At 41.3% G+C, this 18,206-nt stretch overlaps 1 protein-coding gene and 1 pseudogene across 4 annotated transcripts in view; both read left to right on the forward strand.

The window, feature by feature from the left end:
* Positions 1-18,206, forward strand: part of WIPF2 (WAS/WASL interacting protein family member 2) — a 46,413-nt gene that overhangs the window by 22,758 nt on the left and 5,449 nt on the right. For all 4 annotated transcript variants that reach the window (XM_090257250.1, XM_090257251.1, XM_090257252.1 and 1 more), the window contains 5 exons: positions 681-812; positions 6,539-6,671; positions 8,235-8,351; positions 8,692-9,348; positions 16,303-16,512. In XM_090257250.1, the coding sequence (XP_090113376.1) occupies positions 750-812; positions 6,539-6,671; positions 8,235-8,351; positions 8,692-9,348; positions 16,303-16,512 (1,180 nt within the window). In that variant the 5' untranslated portion in view covers positions 681-749. The remainder of the gene's footprint in view (positions 1-680; positions 813-6,538; positions 6,672-8,234; positions 8,352-8,691; positions 9,349-16,302; positions 16,513-18,206) is intronic.
* LOC149998411 (large ribosomal subunit protein eL31 pseudogene) lies at positions 16,910-17,254 on the forward strand (annotated as a pseudogene).

Genomic DNA, 18,206 nt, shown 5'->3' on the forward strand with positions numbered 1-18,206 from the left:
AAATAACATTGAAGAAAGTGAAGGAAGCCAGTTTGAAAGGCTACCTATTATGATTCCAACTTTATGGCGTTTTGGAAAAGGCAAATCTGTAAAGACGATAAAAAAATCAGTGGTTGCCAGGAGTTGGGCGGAAGGAGGGATGAATAGACAGAACCCAGGTTGTTTTTATGGCAGTGAAACTATTCTGTATGATATACAGTTGTGAGTAGTTGTCTGTATACATTTATCCAGACCCATGGCATGTACAACATCAAGAGTGAACCCTAAGGTAAACTATATACTTTGGGTGATAATGAGTTGTCAGCGTAGGTTCCATTATAACACATGTACCAATGCAGGGTGTAGACAGTGGAGGAGGCTGTGTATGTGTGTGAGGGGAACAGGGGTGTACAAGTGCTGTCTGTACTTTGTTGTTTTGCTCTGAGCCTAAAAATAAAGTTTATTAATTTTTAAAAAGTCAAAACAAAAAGATTATATGACAGACTATGTGAGTCCTACAAAGCCTAAAATATTTATTATCTGGGCTTTTATAGAAAAAGTTTACTAAGCCCTGGACTCTGTCACAGTGGAACTAGGAAATGAGGTGCTTAGTTTCTCGGTGCCATGCCCAGTCCCCTAGTTCTCCTGGTACTCAGTGTCTTTCATGGCAAAGTTCTCATGGATTTCTCTTTCATTTGCAGGTATATGAGTGGCCTAAAGCAGCAAATTAAAACAGAGAGAGAGCAGTGCCAACTGCAAGCAGGGCAAGGATGCCAATTTCTCCTCCCCCTCCACCCCCTCCTGGTCCTCCTCCACCTCCTACTTTCAATCAGGTAGGTAATCCTTCCACTCGGCTGTCTCAGAACCTTAATGGACACTTAACTCTTCATGGTATAAGACATACTCTACTGAAAGACGTGTGGTGCAGGAAGATGGAGAATAAACAGGTCAAGTCTGCCCTTACCAACTAACTCTGATTTCTGAAAGATCCTCTTGGGACCATATGGGCTTCTTGTTTTCTTGTCCTGGTTCAGTCTAAGTGGAGATTTAGACAGGTGGCATCAGAGTAAGAACTGCTGTTTTCCCCCCAAAACTATTTGTTCTGTAGAGGTTGGTGCATCATTTCTCTGGCATCTTCAAGAAAAGGGATTGCAGTTTCTGGTGGTTGTTTCTTACTACTGTTTCATCTCCTCTTCTCCAAATCAGTTCATCTTAAAACCAAGTCCATCAAGTCTAACACCCCATTGAGAAAGAAGGGAGTTTGTGGAATGCATTAGTAAGAAGACTTAAAGGTTTGATAATGGGATTTTAAAAAACAATGTGGCTTCTAAACCAAGGAAGCAGCCACTTTCCCTATATTTGGATGGCGTCACACGAGAAAGAAGCAACCTAGGGGTGCTTTATCTCATTTTTGTAAAATTTAGAAGCAAAAATAAGTCTAGAGAATAACTATTCCAGAAGTGTGTATGTATGTGTGGGTGCCTTAGATGTTTAACAGATGAGAAATTGTGCTTATAGAGGAAAAGTGACTTGCCTAGCTAATTTATTTCTGAACTAGGACTGGAGTTCAGGCCTGCCAACTTGTTTTTTTCCCATAACTTCTGGTTTTCAGACATTTTTATGTATGAACCCCCTTTTTGGATGATATTTTATGTGGAAGCCTAGTAAGTAAAGACAAAAGTAGAGCTATTCTCGTTACAGTGGGATTCAAGGACCCAAGGTATTTACTTCTATCTTTAACCTCTTGGCTTACTGTCCCACATCATACTATTTCAGTCATTCACTCAGTAGCCTTTTGCTGGGTGCTTACTATGTATCAAGGACTTGGCTAGGCATATAATTCAGAAGATCAAGATAATTTTACTGTGAACTTACATATTGCTTGACGTTTTTCCAATAAGAATATATATATATATATATATATTTAAAAGAAAGAGCAGGAAAGTATGCAGATGAACAAAAAGATGCAAATAAAAATCATCTATGCCATTGCCCAGAAGTGAGATAGTCTCTGCCTTCAAGGGCTCCCAGCATAATGGGCAAGACAGAGAAGACAACAGGCAGATTCTGTGCTAAGCACAGGTAAATGGTGCCACAGAGTAGGGCATCTCATCCAGTGGTTGGAGAGAGAGGAGGCAGTCAAAGGAAGCTTCTAAATGGAAGGTGATACTCGGATGAGTAAGGTTTAGCCAGAAAGAAAAGAGGGAGGGAGGACACTTGAAGTTGAGGAAATAGAATGTAGAAGGGTTCTGATCTGTGAGAAAGCACACAGAGGTTTAGATTGTTGCTTGAGAATGGGGTATGGTGGGAGGTGAAGCTGGAGGTGTAGGCTGAGGGTTTGGATCTTTCTCCCAGCAATGATGGGGAGGTGTTGAAGTATTTTCAGGAACAGGAGTAACCTGTTCGGGTTTGTATTAGATCACTTAATATTATGGACAGTGGGTTGGGAGTTAAGACTGGAGACAAGGAGGTCAAGACTGGAGAAGGAAGCAGATGCTGTTGAAGATTGAGGAGGTGGACTAAAGCAGTGAGGACGGAGAGTGGAGATGAGAGACACTTAGAAAGTAAAATCTTAGAGAGTTTGATGACAGATGGAAGAGTGAGAAAGAGGAAGGAGATTTGAATGACTGACTAGTTTGGGGGATTGCATGAATGGTGGTGCACGCAAGCATTTCCAAGTGTAGAATGATGGTGCTATTTGTGGAGGAGGTTATAGCCTCAGTTTTGATGTGTTTAGTAATTTTTTTTTTTAACCCTCACCCAAGCGTATGTTTATTGGTTTTAAAGAGAGAGGAAGGGAGAGAGATAGGAACATCAATGTGAGAGAGAAACATCAATCAGTTGCCTCCTGTACATGCCCCAACTGGGGATTGAACCTGAAACCTAGGTATGTGCCCTGACTGGGAATTGAACCCACAACCTTTTGATGCTCCAACCAGCTGAGCCACCTGGCCAGGGCGGTGATTTTTTAATAATAATTTCCTCTCTTTTTTATTGTATTTTTTTTCCTATTACCATTTAGTCCCCTTATACCTCCCTCCCGCCTCTGCAATCACCTCTGTTGTCCATGTCCATGAGTCCTTTTCCATTTTTGATCAATCCCTCTATCCCCTACCCTCCCTCCCCCTTAGCTATCTCCCTGCTCTCTTATCTATGAGTCTGTCTCTCTTTTGCTTGTTAGTTCAGTTTGTTCATTAGATTCCACATGTGAGTGAAATCATATGGTATTTGTCTTCTCTGATTGGCTTAGTTCACTTAGCATAATGTTCTCCAGGTCCATCCATACTGTCATAAGGGTAAATTTTTTTTCTTTTTATGCTAAGTAGTAGTCCATTATGTAAATGTCCCATAGCTGTTTTATCCACTCCCCTACTGATGGACACCTGGGCTGCTTCCATATCTTGGCGATGATAAATAATGCTGCAGTGAACATAGGGGTGCATACATTCTTTCAAATTAACGTTTTGGGTTCCTTCAGATATCCCTGAAGTAGGATAGCTGGGTCAAAAGGCAGATCCATTTTTAGTTTTCTGTGGTATTTCCGTACTGCTCTTCATAGTGGCTGCACCAGTTTGCATTTTCACCATCAATGCAGAAGGGTTTCCCCTTTCTCCACATCCTCTCCAGCACTTGTTGTTTGTTGATTTATTGATGATAGCAATTCTGACAGGTGTGAGATGATAGCTCATTGTGGTTTTAATTTGCATTTCTCTGATGATTAGTGACGTTGAGCATTTTCATGTCTGTTGGCCGTCTGTATGTCTCCTTTGGAGAAGTGTCTATTCAGGTCCTTTGCCCATTTTTTAATTGGGTTGTTTTGTTTTTTTGGTGTTGAGTTTTGTAAGTTCTTTATAAATTTTGGATATTAACCCCTTATCAGATGTATCAGCGAATATATTCTCCCATTCTGTCAGTTGTCTTTATTTTGTTGATGTTTTCCTTTGCTGTGCAAAAACTTTTTAGTTTGATGTAGTCCCATTTGTTTATTTTTTCTTTTGTTTCCCTTGCCTGGGGAAATATATCTGATAAAATATTGCTATAAGCAATGTCTGAGATTTTGCTGCCTATGTGTTCTTCTATGATTTTTTATGGTTTCAGGTCTAACATTTGAATCTTTAATCCCTTTTGAATTTATTCTTGTGTGTGGTGTAAGAAGGTGATCTAGTTTCATTTTACTGAATGTATCTGTCCAGCTTTCCCAACACCATTTATTGAATAAACTGTCTTTAACCCATTGTATGTGCTTGCTTTCTCTTTGAAATATTAATTGACTATAAAGGTGTGGGTTTATTTCTGGGCTCTCTATTCTGTTCCATTGATCTGTATGTCTAATAATTTTCTTGTTACAAAAGTAATATGTTCAAGAAATTTATAAACTGTGGATAAGCCAAAAGGAGCAATTACTCATAATCCAGTCATTCATATCAGTTTGTGTATGTCCTTTCAATCTCTCCCTCCCTTTGTATCTTCTCTCTTTTTTAAAAAAAAAAGAGGTTGTGCTTTATATACAAACTGATTTCTAATCTGTTCTTCTTACTCATTAATACATTGTGAATGGTCATGTTATTAAATAGTGGTATCATTAAAAAATGTTTTTACTGTAATAAAAATGTGGAAAAAATTAGAGAATACCAATAAACAGAAAATATTAAAATATCTATAATTAACTTTTGTTAACATTTTGTATGTTTGTGTATTTATTGTAGGAAAACTAGAAAATATAGATAAGCATAAATAATTATTATCAGAAGTTAACTTTTGGTGGTATTAATGTGTATCCTTCCAGAAATTTTCTATGTGTGTGTTTTTCTTCCAAATCTAATCTAGCTATAGCTTATTGAACTTTTATTATACAACAGGAACTGTGCTAAGGTCTTGAAAAGTGTTACCATTTACGCACTCGCTGGATAAGCAAGTTGGTTAGAGCCTTGTCCCCATACGCCAAGGTTGTGGGTCAGGGCACATGCAAGAATCAATCAATGACAGCATAAATTAAGTGGAACAACAAATTGATGTTTTCTCTCTCTTTCTCTTTCTCCCTTCCTGTCTCTACAGTCAATTTTTTTAAAAGTGTTATTTAATTCTCAAAACTACTGGGTGAATTAGGTTCTGTTGTTACTCCTATAGAAGAGAAAACTGGAATCACACTATATGTATTATTTTAGAATATATTTTTACTTAATTGTGGGATACATTTACTGCCATGGAAAAATATTTCCTTAGACTTCTTTAAGAGCTTAACTGACATCCCATTGCATGATTATCATTATTCTTTTTGGTTGAGCTTTTAGATTATTTTTAGTTCCATGCTATTACAAATAATTTTTTGCTACATTATTAACATCTCTGTGCACTTAGTCAATTATTTTCTTTAAAGTTAATTCCTAGAATTAGAATTCTTGTGCTTGACTTTTAAAAGATGTTTAAAGGTTACTTTCTAGAAAGATTATACCAATTTATCTTACTGCAGAGTACCTGTTTCCCTGAATCTTTATGACCTCCTTAGGGTGGTTATTTATACCACACATTTTTGGAACATCTGCAATAAACCAGGCACTGTACTCACTGTGGTTCCTGCCTTTGCAAAGCCAGCAGTCTCTTTAGTTAAAATTTTAACCTTTACCAATGCCATAGGTAAATAATGATACTGTGTTTTACCCAGTATTTCTTTTATTATAGCTGATTTTTTCCATATTTGATTTATTTTACACAGTGTTGTTCATACTCTTTGGTTATTATCTTGTTGATTTCTAAGTCATCTTTAAATATTATGGCTCTATAGGTTTAGGACACTAACTTTGTGTCTCTCTTATGTTACATTTGTCACAGATGATTTTCCTTCCCAGTATATCATGTATTTATTTATTTCTATTCCTAATGAATAATTTGTACTAAGCAAATCTGTTGATCTTTTCCTGTATTTTAGTTGTCATGCTTAAAATGTTCTTCCCTTAGCTATTTTTTACACTTAAATATTATAATTTAGCTAGAATTTGTTTGAGAGTAAGCTGAGGCAGGTATCTAACTTTATTATTTTTTTCCAGAAACTACCAGTTGTTGTTAACATCTTGTATTTAATCTATCCTTTCAGATGAAATACACTTTTATTATTTCTTATATAGATCTGGGTCTGTCTGTTTCATTCCATTTATCTAGCTGTCTGCCCTGTGCTCCTGTTGTAGTTGGTCATAGAAATGTTTCAAAATTTAAATGAGATAACAAAAGGAATGTGATTAGCACAATGCCTGAGGCACAACAGACACTCAATAGATGTTTGCCTTGATGGTGCTGACACATCTGAAGCATCTGTAACACACAAGCCTAGTGCATAGGTACTAGTGCAGGCTTCCTATCAGAAGCATCTGAAGAGGAAGAAGACCTTTACCCTTCCCAGAAGGCACAACAGGAGAAAAAGGACTAAGAAGAATGGTAATATACACTATCATTATGTGCTGTGTGTCAGGTGTCTCATGGAACCCAGTTTGGCTTAAGGCATTAATCCGGAGCTTGTGATGAAGAGGACTATTTAGGGTGAACTTACATATCCCTCTTCCTCTAGGCAAACACAGAGCAACCCAAGCTGAGTAGAGATGAACAGCGGGGTCGAGGTGCCCTCTTACAGGACATCTGCAAAGGGGCCAAGCTAAAGAAGGTGACCAACATTAATGATCGGAGTGCTCCCATCCTCGAGAGTGAGTCTAAGCTTCATTTCCCAGTGAACTACCAGGATCCTAGGATTGATTGGGAGACCTGGCTGGGTGGTCTTTTTTATTTTTTATTTTTTTAAAGTTTTATTTATTTTCAGAGAGAGGGGAAGGGAGGGAAAAGAGAGAAACATTACTGTGTGGTTGCCTCTCATGCACCCCCAACTAGGGACCTGGCCTGCAACCCAGGCATGTGCCCTGACTGGGAATCGAACCCACGACCCTTTGGTTCACAGGTCAGCGCTCAATCCACTGAGCCACACCAGCTAGGGCTGGGCTGTCATTTTTTAAAAGATATTTTATTTATTTATTTTTAGAAAGAGAGGAAGGGAGAGAGAAAGAAAGAGAAACATCAATGTGTGGTTGCCTCTCGCACACCCCCAATAGGGAACCTGGCCTGCAACCCAGGCGTGTGCCCTGACTGGGAATCAAAGCAGCGACACTTTGGTGTGCAGGCCGGTACTCAGTCCACTGAGCTACACCAGCCAGGGCTGGGCTGTCATTTTTATTGTTGGGTCTTGAGTGTGAGAGTTTTGTCCTGGGATGTTTTTTGGCTATCTTCCCATGTCTTCTTTGAATACCTTGGAAACTTCTTTCTGATGTGGGAACCATTCTCAGGGTTAAGACTTCCATCTCCTACTATCACCAGTGCTTGTTACGCTTGTTAGGGCACATCCTTCGCTGCTCCCTTAGGAGACCACTACAGTCCTAAAAACCACTCAGCTGAAGCCAATGATGATTTCATAATTGCTACAAGTGTCCATTCTGAAAGGCCTCTGGAGAGTTGTTCACATCTGGGTTTCTGAGCCATTAGCCCCCTTACTATCTTGGACTATGAGAGCTGAGCCCAGAGACTTCTGTTGAATACTACAGTATTCCCTCACTTATCGCTGTTATTACGTTCTAGACCACCCGTGATAGGTGAAAATCCGCCAAGAGTAGGAATCTTACATTTATTTTAGTATTTATATATATTTTAAGGCTTTATAAACCCTTCCTACACACTTATAAACCATTCCCACTCCCTTATTAACCTTTCTCACTCCCTTATTAACCTTTCCCACTCCCTTATTAACCTTTTCCACACTTTTATAAACACTACTTATGTTCTTAAACATATTCTACTCTTAAACCTCCGTAACTTTAACAACATATGTATACAGTACCGCAAAATCCCGTGATATAGCGAAAAATCCGCGATAAATAATTAAGTATAATATTTTTTAAAATCCCGTGATGCAGTGAGGCTGCAATATAGAGAGGGACTACTGTGTGTCTTTATCCAGGTTATCTCTCTGGCCCAAATACGGGAAGATTGGTTCCTTGTTCCTTTTGTTCTCTTTTTTCATCACAGCAGAGAGTTTCATCCCTACATGAAGCAGTGGAGTAGAAAGGCTTTGCCTCCACCTTTTATTTTATTTTAAATGGAAAGGTAAAAAAGCAAGATTGGTTTGTTTGCAAAACCCAAACAGAGGAGGAGTTTCTCCTCCAGATTAACTTGGTCACAACTTGGAGCATATGGAATGAAAGCTCTAATGGTATGCTTTCCAGAACCCAAAGGAAGCAGTGGTGGTTATGGCCCTGGAGCAGGTGCCCTGCAGCCCAAGGGAGGTCTCTTTCAAGGAGGAGTGCCAAAGCTCCGACCTGTGGGAGCCAAGGACATTTCAGGTATTTGATAAAGACGTTCTTAAAATATCTCCCAAGTGCATTAATTTTTGACTGGCCCCAGGTGGTCCATCTGGGGTTGAGGAGTGTGGTAGAGGTGGGAGGAAGAAGTGGGGCAGGGGTGGAATTAAGAGACTAGACTAAAGCAAAGGTATTAAATAAAACTGTATTCTACTGATAGCAACAGTATTTGTTAATGGTCCCTGAGCCAGATTAAAACCCAGTGTAAAGCAAATATTGTACTCGCCCTGCTGCTGTGTAGGGAAATGAGGCTGCGTGAATTAGAGATCTGACCAACTTATCTCTAGCTCTGTTGACCCAGTGCTGTCTGGTCTGTTTGTAGAGAACCTAGCTTGTAAGCCAGCCCTGCAAGTCCCCAGTTCTCGAGCTGCTGCCCCAAGGCCTCCAGTGTCTACAGCCAGTGGGCGCCCTCAAGATGATTCAGACAGCAGCCGAGCCTCACTCCCAGAACTGCCCCGGATGCAGAGACCTTCATTACCGGACCTCTCTCGGCCTAATACCACCAGCAGTACGGGCATGAAGCACAGCTCCTCTGCCCCTCCTCCTCCACCGCCAGGGCGGCGTGCCAACGCACCCCCTGCGTCTCTGCCTATGCACAGCAACAAAGCCCCAGCCTACAACAGAGAGAAACCTTTGCCACCCACACCTGGACAAAGGCTACATCCTGGTCGAGAGGGACCTCCTGCTCCACCCTCTGTCAAACCACCTCCTTCCCCTATGACTATCAGAATGGGACCAAGTGGCCAGTCTCTGGCTCCTCCTCCTCCGCCTTACCGCCAGCCTCCAGGGGTCCCCAATGGACCCTCCAGTCCCACTAATGAGTCAGCTCCTGAGCTGCCACAGAGACACAATTCATTGCATAGGAAGACACCAGGGCCTGTCAGAGGCCTAGCACCTCCCCCACCCACGTCAGCCTCCCCTTCTTTACAGAGTAATAGGCCACCTCCCCCAGCCCGAGACCCTCCCAGTCGGGGAGCAGGTAAGTGCCTGCAGCACCTTTTTTTCCTATCATACTGAGAGTTGAGCTTGTTTTTTCTCTTCACTCTTTTCCCCAAAGCTCTCCTTTAGTGATTGAAAATAAGAATTCACTTACTCATTCAACAGGTTTGTTGAATGCCTTTTTTTGTGTCAGACTCTATTGTTAGGAAAACAGCAATAAGTAGAAAATGTAAGAAATTCCTGTTCTCCTATATAGTCAAGCAAATAAACTAGAAAAAAGCTTTATATATATATGATCTGTCCAGAAGATATCCTTCATGTAATATGAAAAACAGAGACATTTATTGAAGAAGGTGCAAGAAACATTGTATGTAAGATAATGATGTCTCAGTCCCCTTCAAAGTAGGCATCTTGGGACCTCACACAGTTCTCCCAATCGCCATCAGCTGCCCCGTCGTATTTTCCTGAATCTCATCGATGGTCTGAAATCTCTTCTGCTTCAAAGGTGATTTGAGTTTTGGGAAAAGCCAGAAGTCTCAGGGCGCCAAATCTGGGCTGTAGCAGGGCTGAGTCACCTGGGTGATTTGATGTTTCACCAAAGAACTCTGCATGAGATGTGATGCATGAGCAGCCATGTTGTTGTGTTGATGCTGCCAATCACCAGTTGCCCATAGCTGCGGCCTTCTGAATCATCTGAATAGTTTCTGCTGAGGAATGTTGAAGCTTAATGCAAAATTTGATGCAGATTTGTTGCTGTACTCGCTCAGTCATTTTAAATGTGATGGCCACACAGTACATATGCTCACTCAATAGTATCTACCACCCCCGCTGACTAGTACAGTGAAGTCTTCATTGTTCACACATGTGCATTCAGTCCACTGTCCTGGCTATCAGGTTAATTGATGTCGCACAAACCATTCTCATATTAACAATGGTTGGACTTTTCCCGGACAGACCATATATATACATATATATGTATGTATGTAGTACGTAGGTGCTTTAGAGAGATACAAAGCAGAGAAGGGGGACAGGATACCCTGGGGGGGGGGGGTTAGGGTCAGGGAAGACCTTACTGATAAAGTGACAATTTGGCAAAGATCTACATACAGTGAGGCAATAAATTAAGCAGGCATTGAGAATAGCAAATGCAAAGGCCCTGAGACGCGACTAGAATGAGTGAGGGAAAGAGGAGCAGAACATGGGGGTCAGAAAGCTAGATTTCAGCAGGAGAACATTGTAAGACGTGGTAAAGACTTTGGGTTTAATTTGTTGAGATGGGAAGCCACTGGAGGGATTGGAACAGAGAAGTAGCATTGATTTCCCTTTTAAAGAGCACCAGCTCCAGTGTTGAAAACACTGCAGGATGACAAAAGGTGGCAAAAGGAGACCACCTAAATCAGGCTGTTGTAAGAAACTGGGCAGGTGGGTGGGACCATCGCAGGTTTGGGGGAGGATAGGTATTCGGTTTTGGACAACTGAAGTTTGAAATGCTTGTTAGACTTTCAAGAGGAAATAATTGGTGATTGGCTATTATACTCTGAAGTTCAGGGGAGAGAGGTTGGGCTAGAGAGAGAAACTTGAACGGTGTTGAAAACCACATGCTGGGTAAGATCACCTAGGGAGAGTATAGAGAAGAGATAAAAGACCTGGGGCCCTCTATTAGAGGTCAGATGAAGAATACCAAGCAGAGAAAGCTGAGAAAGAGCCTCTAGTGAGGAAGGAAGGAGGGAAGCAAAAACAGTGATGGAAAAACTCCCAAGATGGAGCCAAAATTCCTGGGTATAAGAAGGCCCCAGAGTGCTGTCATGGTCTCCCTCTCTCTCAACTTTCAGTCATGCTATTTTGTAAAAAGAATACACAATCTCATCCACCTCTTCTAGTGTGTGTCCAGTGCTACTGCTGGGTCAGTTAAGTTGAATCCTGAGAATAACGTTGGTGTCAGCAACATGGGAGTCATTTTTGGGGACCCCAAACTACATGGGACCGTTTGGGGTATTAGTGGAGTGGTAGAGGGAACGTGAAAGTGAAAGTCTAATTGGGGTGGGTTTACAAATGCAGGAATAGGAGAGGAATTGGAAATATAGAAATCCCTTAAGCAGTTTTCTGTAAAAGGGAATAGGGGGTGCAGATAAATGGAATGGTTGTTGGAAAAACATGTTAGATTTTTTTCCTCCCAAGATGGGAGATATTTCAGTATCTGTGTACTGATGGAATGATCCAGTAGAGAGCGGGGGAAATTGCCTCTGTTACGTCCTTGAAGGGGCAAGAAGAAATGGAATCTAATCCATAGGTAAGGGGTTGGCCTTAGATAAGAACACAGGTAGTTTGCCCTAGCCAGGTAGCTCAGTTGGTTAGAGCATCGCCCCGATACACCAAGGTTGTGGGTTCATCTCTGGTCAGGACACATACAAGAAGCAATGAATGAATGCATAAATGAGTGGAACAGCAAATTGATGGTTCTTTCTCTTTCTCTCCCCCACCCCCTTCTCTAAGAAAAGGAAGAACACAGTTCTTCTGTAGTAACAGGAGGGAAGGCAAAACATATAGGCATAGAAGCAAATGGGTAGAGGTGTGTAGTGTTAGGAGCATGTGAAAAGTTTCTTCTTGTTTGCTTCTGTTTTCTTGGTGGGATAGAAAACAAGGAGAGGGCGATTTGAGGAGAGAGAGAAAAGGGCATGAAGTGGTCATCTGGGGGCTTGGGAGAGTGAATGGAGTAGGGAAGTGTGCTTAAGATCACCAGGAACATGGAAGGCCCACTCAAGACAGGGTCCATCCATTCAGAGTGAGGTGAATCAGTTCAGTCTGTGTTTAGCTGTGCATTTGCAGCAGAGTTCCATTTAACTAGGGATTAGTATTTTTTTAGGCACTTGTGAGTGAGGCGAGAGAGTTAAGGGTGTGTAAAGGAGTGATTGTAACGGTGGAGCATGGTCCTAAACTGGGTGAGAAGGGGATTAAGGAACCCTAGAAGAGATCGATGAGATTGTGTATTCCTTTTTTTTTTTTTTTTTTAAGATTTTGTTTATGGGAGTGAGAAAGAGGGAGAAAAACATTGATGTGTGATTGGTTGCCTCTTCCACACCCCCAACTGGGGACCTGGCCCACAACCCAGGCATGTGTCCTCACTGGGAATCGAACCAGCGACCTTTCGGTTCATAGGCCAGCACTCAGTCCACTGAGCCACACCAACCAGGACAAGATTGTATATACTTACTACAAATAGCTTGACTGATAGTAGAGAGTGAGGAAGACCATGACAGCTGTCTGGGGCTTTCTTAGACCGAGAAATTTTGACTCCCACATCCTCTTGTGTCATTGGACTTGGAGCTACATCTTCCACAAAAGGCTTTTCAGCTTTTATTTAAACAGTCAGTCCCTGTTGGTGTAGATCATTGATTAAGAAGTTATGTCATCAAGAATCATGTATCCAAAGCCCATTAGCTTGTGCTGCTGCTTGGCTAGGTACATGGAGATTTGTACTCTAGGAGCTGGCAGTCCAAAACATAAGGTTATCATACAGTGACCTTGTACTTTCCTGATTCCATATCTCCCTGGTTTTAGCCATAAGAATATAGTCCTAAGGTGGCCTTTTGATTCTACAAAGTCTAGTTTAATAATTTTTTTTTCACTTAGGAATTTTTTTAAAGACCCTTCCTCTGAGCAGAGTCCATATCTTTCCAACTCCATCCAGGAATAGAAGTGGAGAAAAATATAATTTCTGTGGATTGAACTGAGTAGTTTCAAATGTCTGCAGACTTCTTGCTTCCCACTTCTCAGTTCTTTCTTTGTGGTTTCTTTAGAAATATGTGAAGTTACCAGTGTTGTTTTTCTGTCACCAACTCTGAGAGATCTGGCAGAGGCCTCAGCCTGCTTTCCTGTTAGTAACCAGAGCCGCAGTTCTTGAGAGTGATATACTAAAAATATGTATATATATATTTTAGAGATCTTTGGAGCATTGGCTCTGTTTGATTACTCTGATTCTCTGACTTTGTTTCCTCATCTGTTAAATGGTGTTCACAGTGCTTTCAGAGCTGGTTGTAAATAAAAAGGTATGGATGAGAATGCTTTACAAACTGTAATGTGCTGATGAATGTTAGAGGTTTTATGCAAAGGACTTTCAGGTCGTTCATGGACTTATCTCTATTATTAACTTATATTATGACAGTATTATGTGATAATTATTTTCGTTTCTAGATGAATTATTTACATTTGAAGGAGTATGGAGTCTTTAGCCTTCCCGAGATGCTCAGGGACCAAAAAAACTCCTCAAAATTGTTGTTCTACAGAGTTTGTGTCTTGAATTTTTTCCTTTGCAGAGTAAACACTGTGTTTAAGAGAATTTTTTTTCTTCTTAAACGGATTGATCCCATTGGGCTTTCCTCAAAGTTGGGTTTATCTTGGATTACAAAAGGCAATCTGCTATTCCAAGCTCTCTTTTACATACTGCTTGTTTCTTAGGGTCCTTGGGTTTCGGCTCTGTCACTTGAAAGCGTCTTAACACTGGATGTTACAAAGAACTCAGAAACTTTGGAAATGGCAGAACCTGGTTGGAATGACTGTCCTTGAGGGAAGAAGCTGAAGGGAGCCAAATACTCTTGGTCCTGCTCTATTTTGTCACTGCAGGTTGGCTGTAATCACTGCCGTCTGCTCAATGTCTGGCTGGTGTCTTTTGAGCCTAACTCATTCTGTCTACCTTACTGTCCCTGGCTCAGCCCTGTGGGTAGATACAAATTCTCAGGGTCCTAAGAAATCGGGGTTTTAGGGAAATAGTTTGAGGATGACCTGAAAGAGCTTCAGTTTGGGCAGGTTTGGAATAAAAAAGGTTCAGAGGTCTGCTGGGAGGTGTTAAGATTTCCCTTTAATTATTGCCTCTAATAACCCCTGTCCATACTTAAACCTTGAAAAGAATGAGGGACAGTTGACATTCTGAGCATGTCTTATGGGAAGTGAAAACTAACATTCATTGGGCCTGCTGTGCCGGACTCCTCATCTATATACATCATCTCATTACTATTTCATGCTTAACTATGCTTACTGAAAATAATTTAGGAGGAATAATAACATATCCTCATATTACGTAAACAATGTTGTCTATTAAGCCAAGTAGTCTCTCCACGTATTACTTAGATAACAGCTATTTATTGAACATGGCCTCGGTACCAAAAGACATACTTTCATCCCCCTGGATTATAAATTTGTTGGGAAGATAAGGATAGTAGTTATGAAAATTAGTGTGGGGGTGCTTGAAGGAACAGACATGTACTTGGTGTGTTAGATCTGTGACCTTAGCCAAATAATGCGAGCCCTAGTTTCCTCATTTGTGAAATGGAAATGATACCACATACTTTGCAGGGGTGGCTAAAGAATTCCTAAAGATTTAATGCCTATAATTCACCCAGAACAGTGCCTGGAACATAGTGGATACCAAATAAATAGTAGTTGCTATTGTTAGTTAATGCAAAGCATAGAAGTAATATAACTTAAACACATTAGAACCTATTCCAGTGGTGTTTCCATTTCTTCAAACATGCTTTTGATGTTACTTTCTACTTAGCGGCAAATTTTTGTCTTTTAAGGGTAAATTTGATTTTTGAAAATGGTCGAAAAGCAGAATCAGGTGTAGGTATGAATGAGTTTATTTTTGTTGGTGCGATCTCAGAAATGAGATGTGACCATTATATAATAATAATTATGGATCTGTGTGATAAACTGGGTTTGAAGAAAATCCTAATAGAGGTGTTCCCAGTTTTTTTGAGCGATAAGATCTATAACTTACACAGTGTACCTGCTATACATATTTTTTAAAGCACTCACTTTAGTCTGTACTACTAAGTGCTAGAATAAGTGACATAACCTATCATGCTTTGGGAAACCAAAGAAAGAGGGTGTTGGAATACAGTGGATTGCTTTGTGAAAGCCTTGAGAAGATGGAACTTAAGTTGAACCTTAAAGGATAGGTAGAATTTGGTAGTAAGGGAAGAGATGGCATTTCCGAGTATTGTTGGGGACTCACAAGAGCAAAGCATTTGTAATTTGGTTTATTTAGCAAAGGTTAATTGAGTACATCAGTACCATGTGCTGTAGACATTTGGCTGAACTTTGGAACTTGAACTTGGTCATGGCTCTGACTAAAAGGAATATAATATGCTGGGGAAGAGGCACATCTAATGAATAACTATAGTACAATACCTATATAATAGAGTGGAAGAGAGATACAGAGGCAACAGTGGGAGTGCAGAAGAGGGGTACCTAACCCAACCTAGGAATCAAGAAAGAAAGAGAAGGTGACTGACCGAGTGGGTTCTTGTGTAAGAAAGGATAATTGGGGGAAACTCAATCTGGTGAAGCTAAGGATTTGAAACTTGATAATGTGAGAAATGCAAAGCCCTTGCCCTGGCTGGTGTGGTTCAGTGGATTGAGTGCTGGCCTGTGAATCAAAGGGTCGCTGGTTTGATTCCCAGTCAGGGCATATGCCTGGGTTTTGGGCCAGGTCCCCAGTTGGAGACATGCAAGAAGCAACCACATATTTCTCCCTCCCTTCCCCTTTCTCCAAAAATAAGTAAATACAATCTTTTTTTTTAAAAAAAAGAAAAGAAGCAAATCCATTGAGAAGGTTTGAGTAAGTATTTTGGGGGGATTAGTGGGTTGATGGTGTACAGAATGGATTGGCAGGGCAAGAGATTAGAAGCAAGAAGAACATTTGGGAGGTTTTTTGCAGTAGAACAGGCTGAATATGAGAAAGCCCTGAATTAGAATTGTGGAGGAAGACATGGAAAAGCAGGCCAAAATATCATTAAGAATAGGTAGAGTTCTTGACTGACTTGTCTTGGGAAATGAAAAAGGCCACACATTTATTCTGAACTTTGGTATCTGGAAGAATGGTGATGCTGTTAAAGAAACAGGAATGAGAGGAGAGTGAATATGATGTTTAACATGATGTGCAGAGTCTCACAGAGCTTCTACATCCAGACCTAACTGCTTTGAATTTTAATTGCAGCTCCTCCACCCCCGCCACCCATGATCCGAAATGGTGCCAGGGATGCTCCCCCTCCCCCACCGCCACCCTACAGACATGGGTCAGAACCTCTGAGCCGAGGAAAGCCCCCACCTCCACCCTCAAGGACGCCAGCTGGGCCACCACCTCCTCCTCCACCACCTTTGAGGAATGGCCACAGAGATTCTATTACCACAGTCCGATCTTTCTTGGGTAAGTCGCTGGCTGTTTTAGTCTCATAGTTCCTGTGATGACTTACTAATCCCAGTGGCCATTGTGGAATGGGAAAGATCACATCAATTGGTCACAGCACTTTCTCTCCTGACTTTCCCTCTGACTTCTAGGCCCTATCTATTGACATCCCTTTCCTTGCACAAACTCTAGGCATGGTTGCTTTGGGATGGGTTGAAATAAAGTCAGCAGGTGTCATGCTGCTAACTCTAAAGCCATCTCTTGCTCCCTAAGGATCATTATCTATGGTTACATTTTAAGTCAGAGACTGTCCTCTTCAGCATTATTGAGACAAAGTACACATTCTCCTAGGAAGGAAAGCTCCTTTCTGGTCCTTTAAAAACAAAACAAACTTTCTTTCCAACTTGGGCCTGGCATAATGGCTCCCACAAGGAAGGGTGGCAAGAAGGGCCATTCTTCCATCACTATGGTAGTGACCAGAGAATACACCATCAGCACTCACAAGTGCATCCATGGAGTGGGTTTCAGGAAGCGTGCCTTTTGGGCACTCAAACAGATCCGAAAATTTGCCATGAAGAAGGTGGGAACTCCAGATGCACTCATTGGCACAGGCTCAACAAAGCTGTCTGGGCCAAAGGAATAAGGAATGTCCCATACTGTAATGAGGATGAAGATTCACCAAACAAGCTCTATATTTTGGTTACTTACATACCTGTCACCACTTTTAAAAAATGTACAAACAGTTAATATGGATGAGAACTAACTGCCAATTGTTGAATGAAGTTATAAAACTGCCACACACACACACACACACACACACACACACTCACTCACTCACTCACTCACTCACTCACTCACTCTATGAACATAACATTTATCTAGTAATCCAAAACCACCTAACTCGCTTTGTTACTTTGAGGAAATTGCCTCACTTGGCCAGGTCTCACTTCTCTTATCTTCGAAACCATGAGGTTGACTAGATCAGGAGTAAGTCAGATTAACTTTTCCAAGGTTATCAATGAATCTTCAGCCCCACCTAAGAAAATTTTTTTAAGCAAAAGTTTATTTAGAAAGTCATAGAGGTAGAAAAAGTGAGCCAGCTGGGGTGTGTGGACTCAGGAAATGAGTTACAGCTGCAAAAGAAGGGCTCTTGGAGCTTAGGAAGAAGGGCAAAGAGAATGCACCTGGGGGAAGAAGTGGGGGCAAGGCTCCCACTGCTCCAACAAGAGAGAGAGTGCCCTGAGGAAAGAAGGTAGGGAAAGGTGCTGGCGCATTTGGGAGAGAAAGAGGGTGCCCTAAGAAATTCTAATTCATTAGGTGTGGGCTGGAGTCCCAAGCAAAGGTTTTCCAGAAGGTATCATTAGACCCTCTGTTGAGAACTGCTGTAAAGATCTCTTCCAGGCCTAATACTCTGGATCCTTTAATGGTTGACTTCTCTGCCTTTGCTCTAGTTTATTCTGATTAGCTGGACCAGGGTTTTTGCTTTGAAGATAAGTCCTTTGGAATGTTATAAAGCCACACCCAGTGAACCTTTGAGCCTTCTTGTAGAGGGGCCATATGGAAAGTGGGAGCAGAGGCCATGAGCTGGCTATCCCAGCTGTGTCGCAGAGCTAAATGAGGGTAACCTGGGCCAAAAGGGAATTATCTGGTTAGTCTCACTAGTTGGTGACAGATACTCTCATTTCTATCAATTTGTGGATTCAGTTCACGTGGTT

Source organism: Furipterus horrens, unplaced genomic scaffold (assembly GCF_987537825.1).
Source record: "Furipterus horrens unplaced genomic scaffold, mFurHor1.1.pri manual_scaffold_11, whole genome shotgun sequence".
NCBI lineage: Eukaryota > Metazoa > Chordata > Mammalia > Chiroptera > Furipteridae > Furipterus > Furipterus horrens.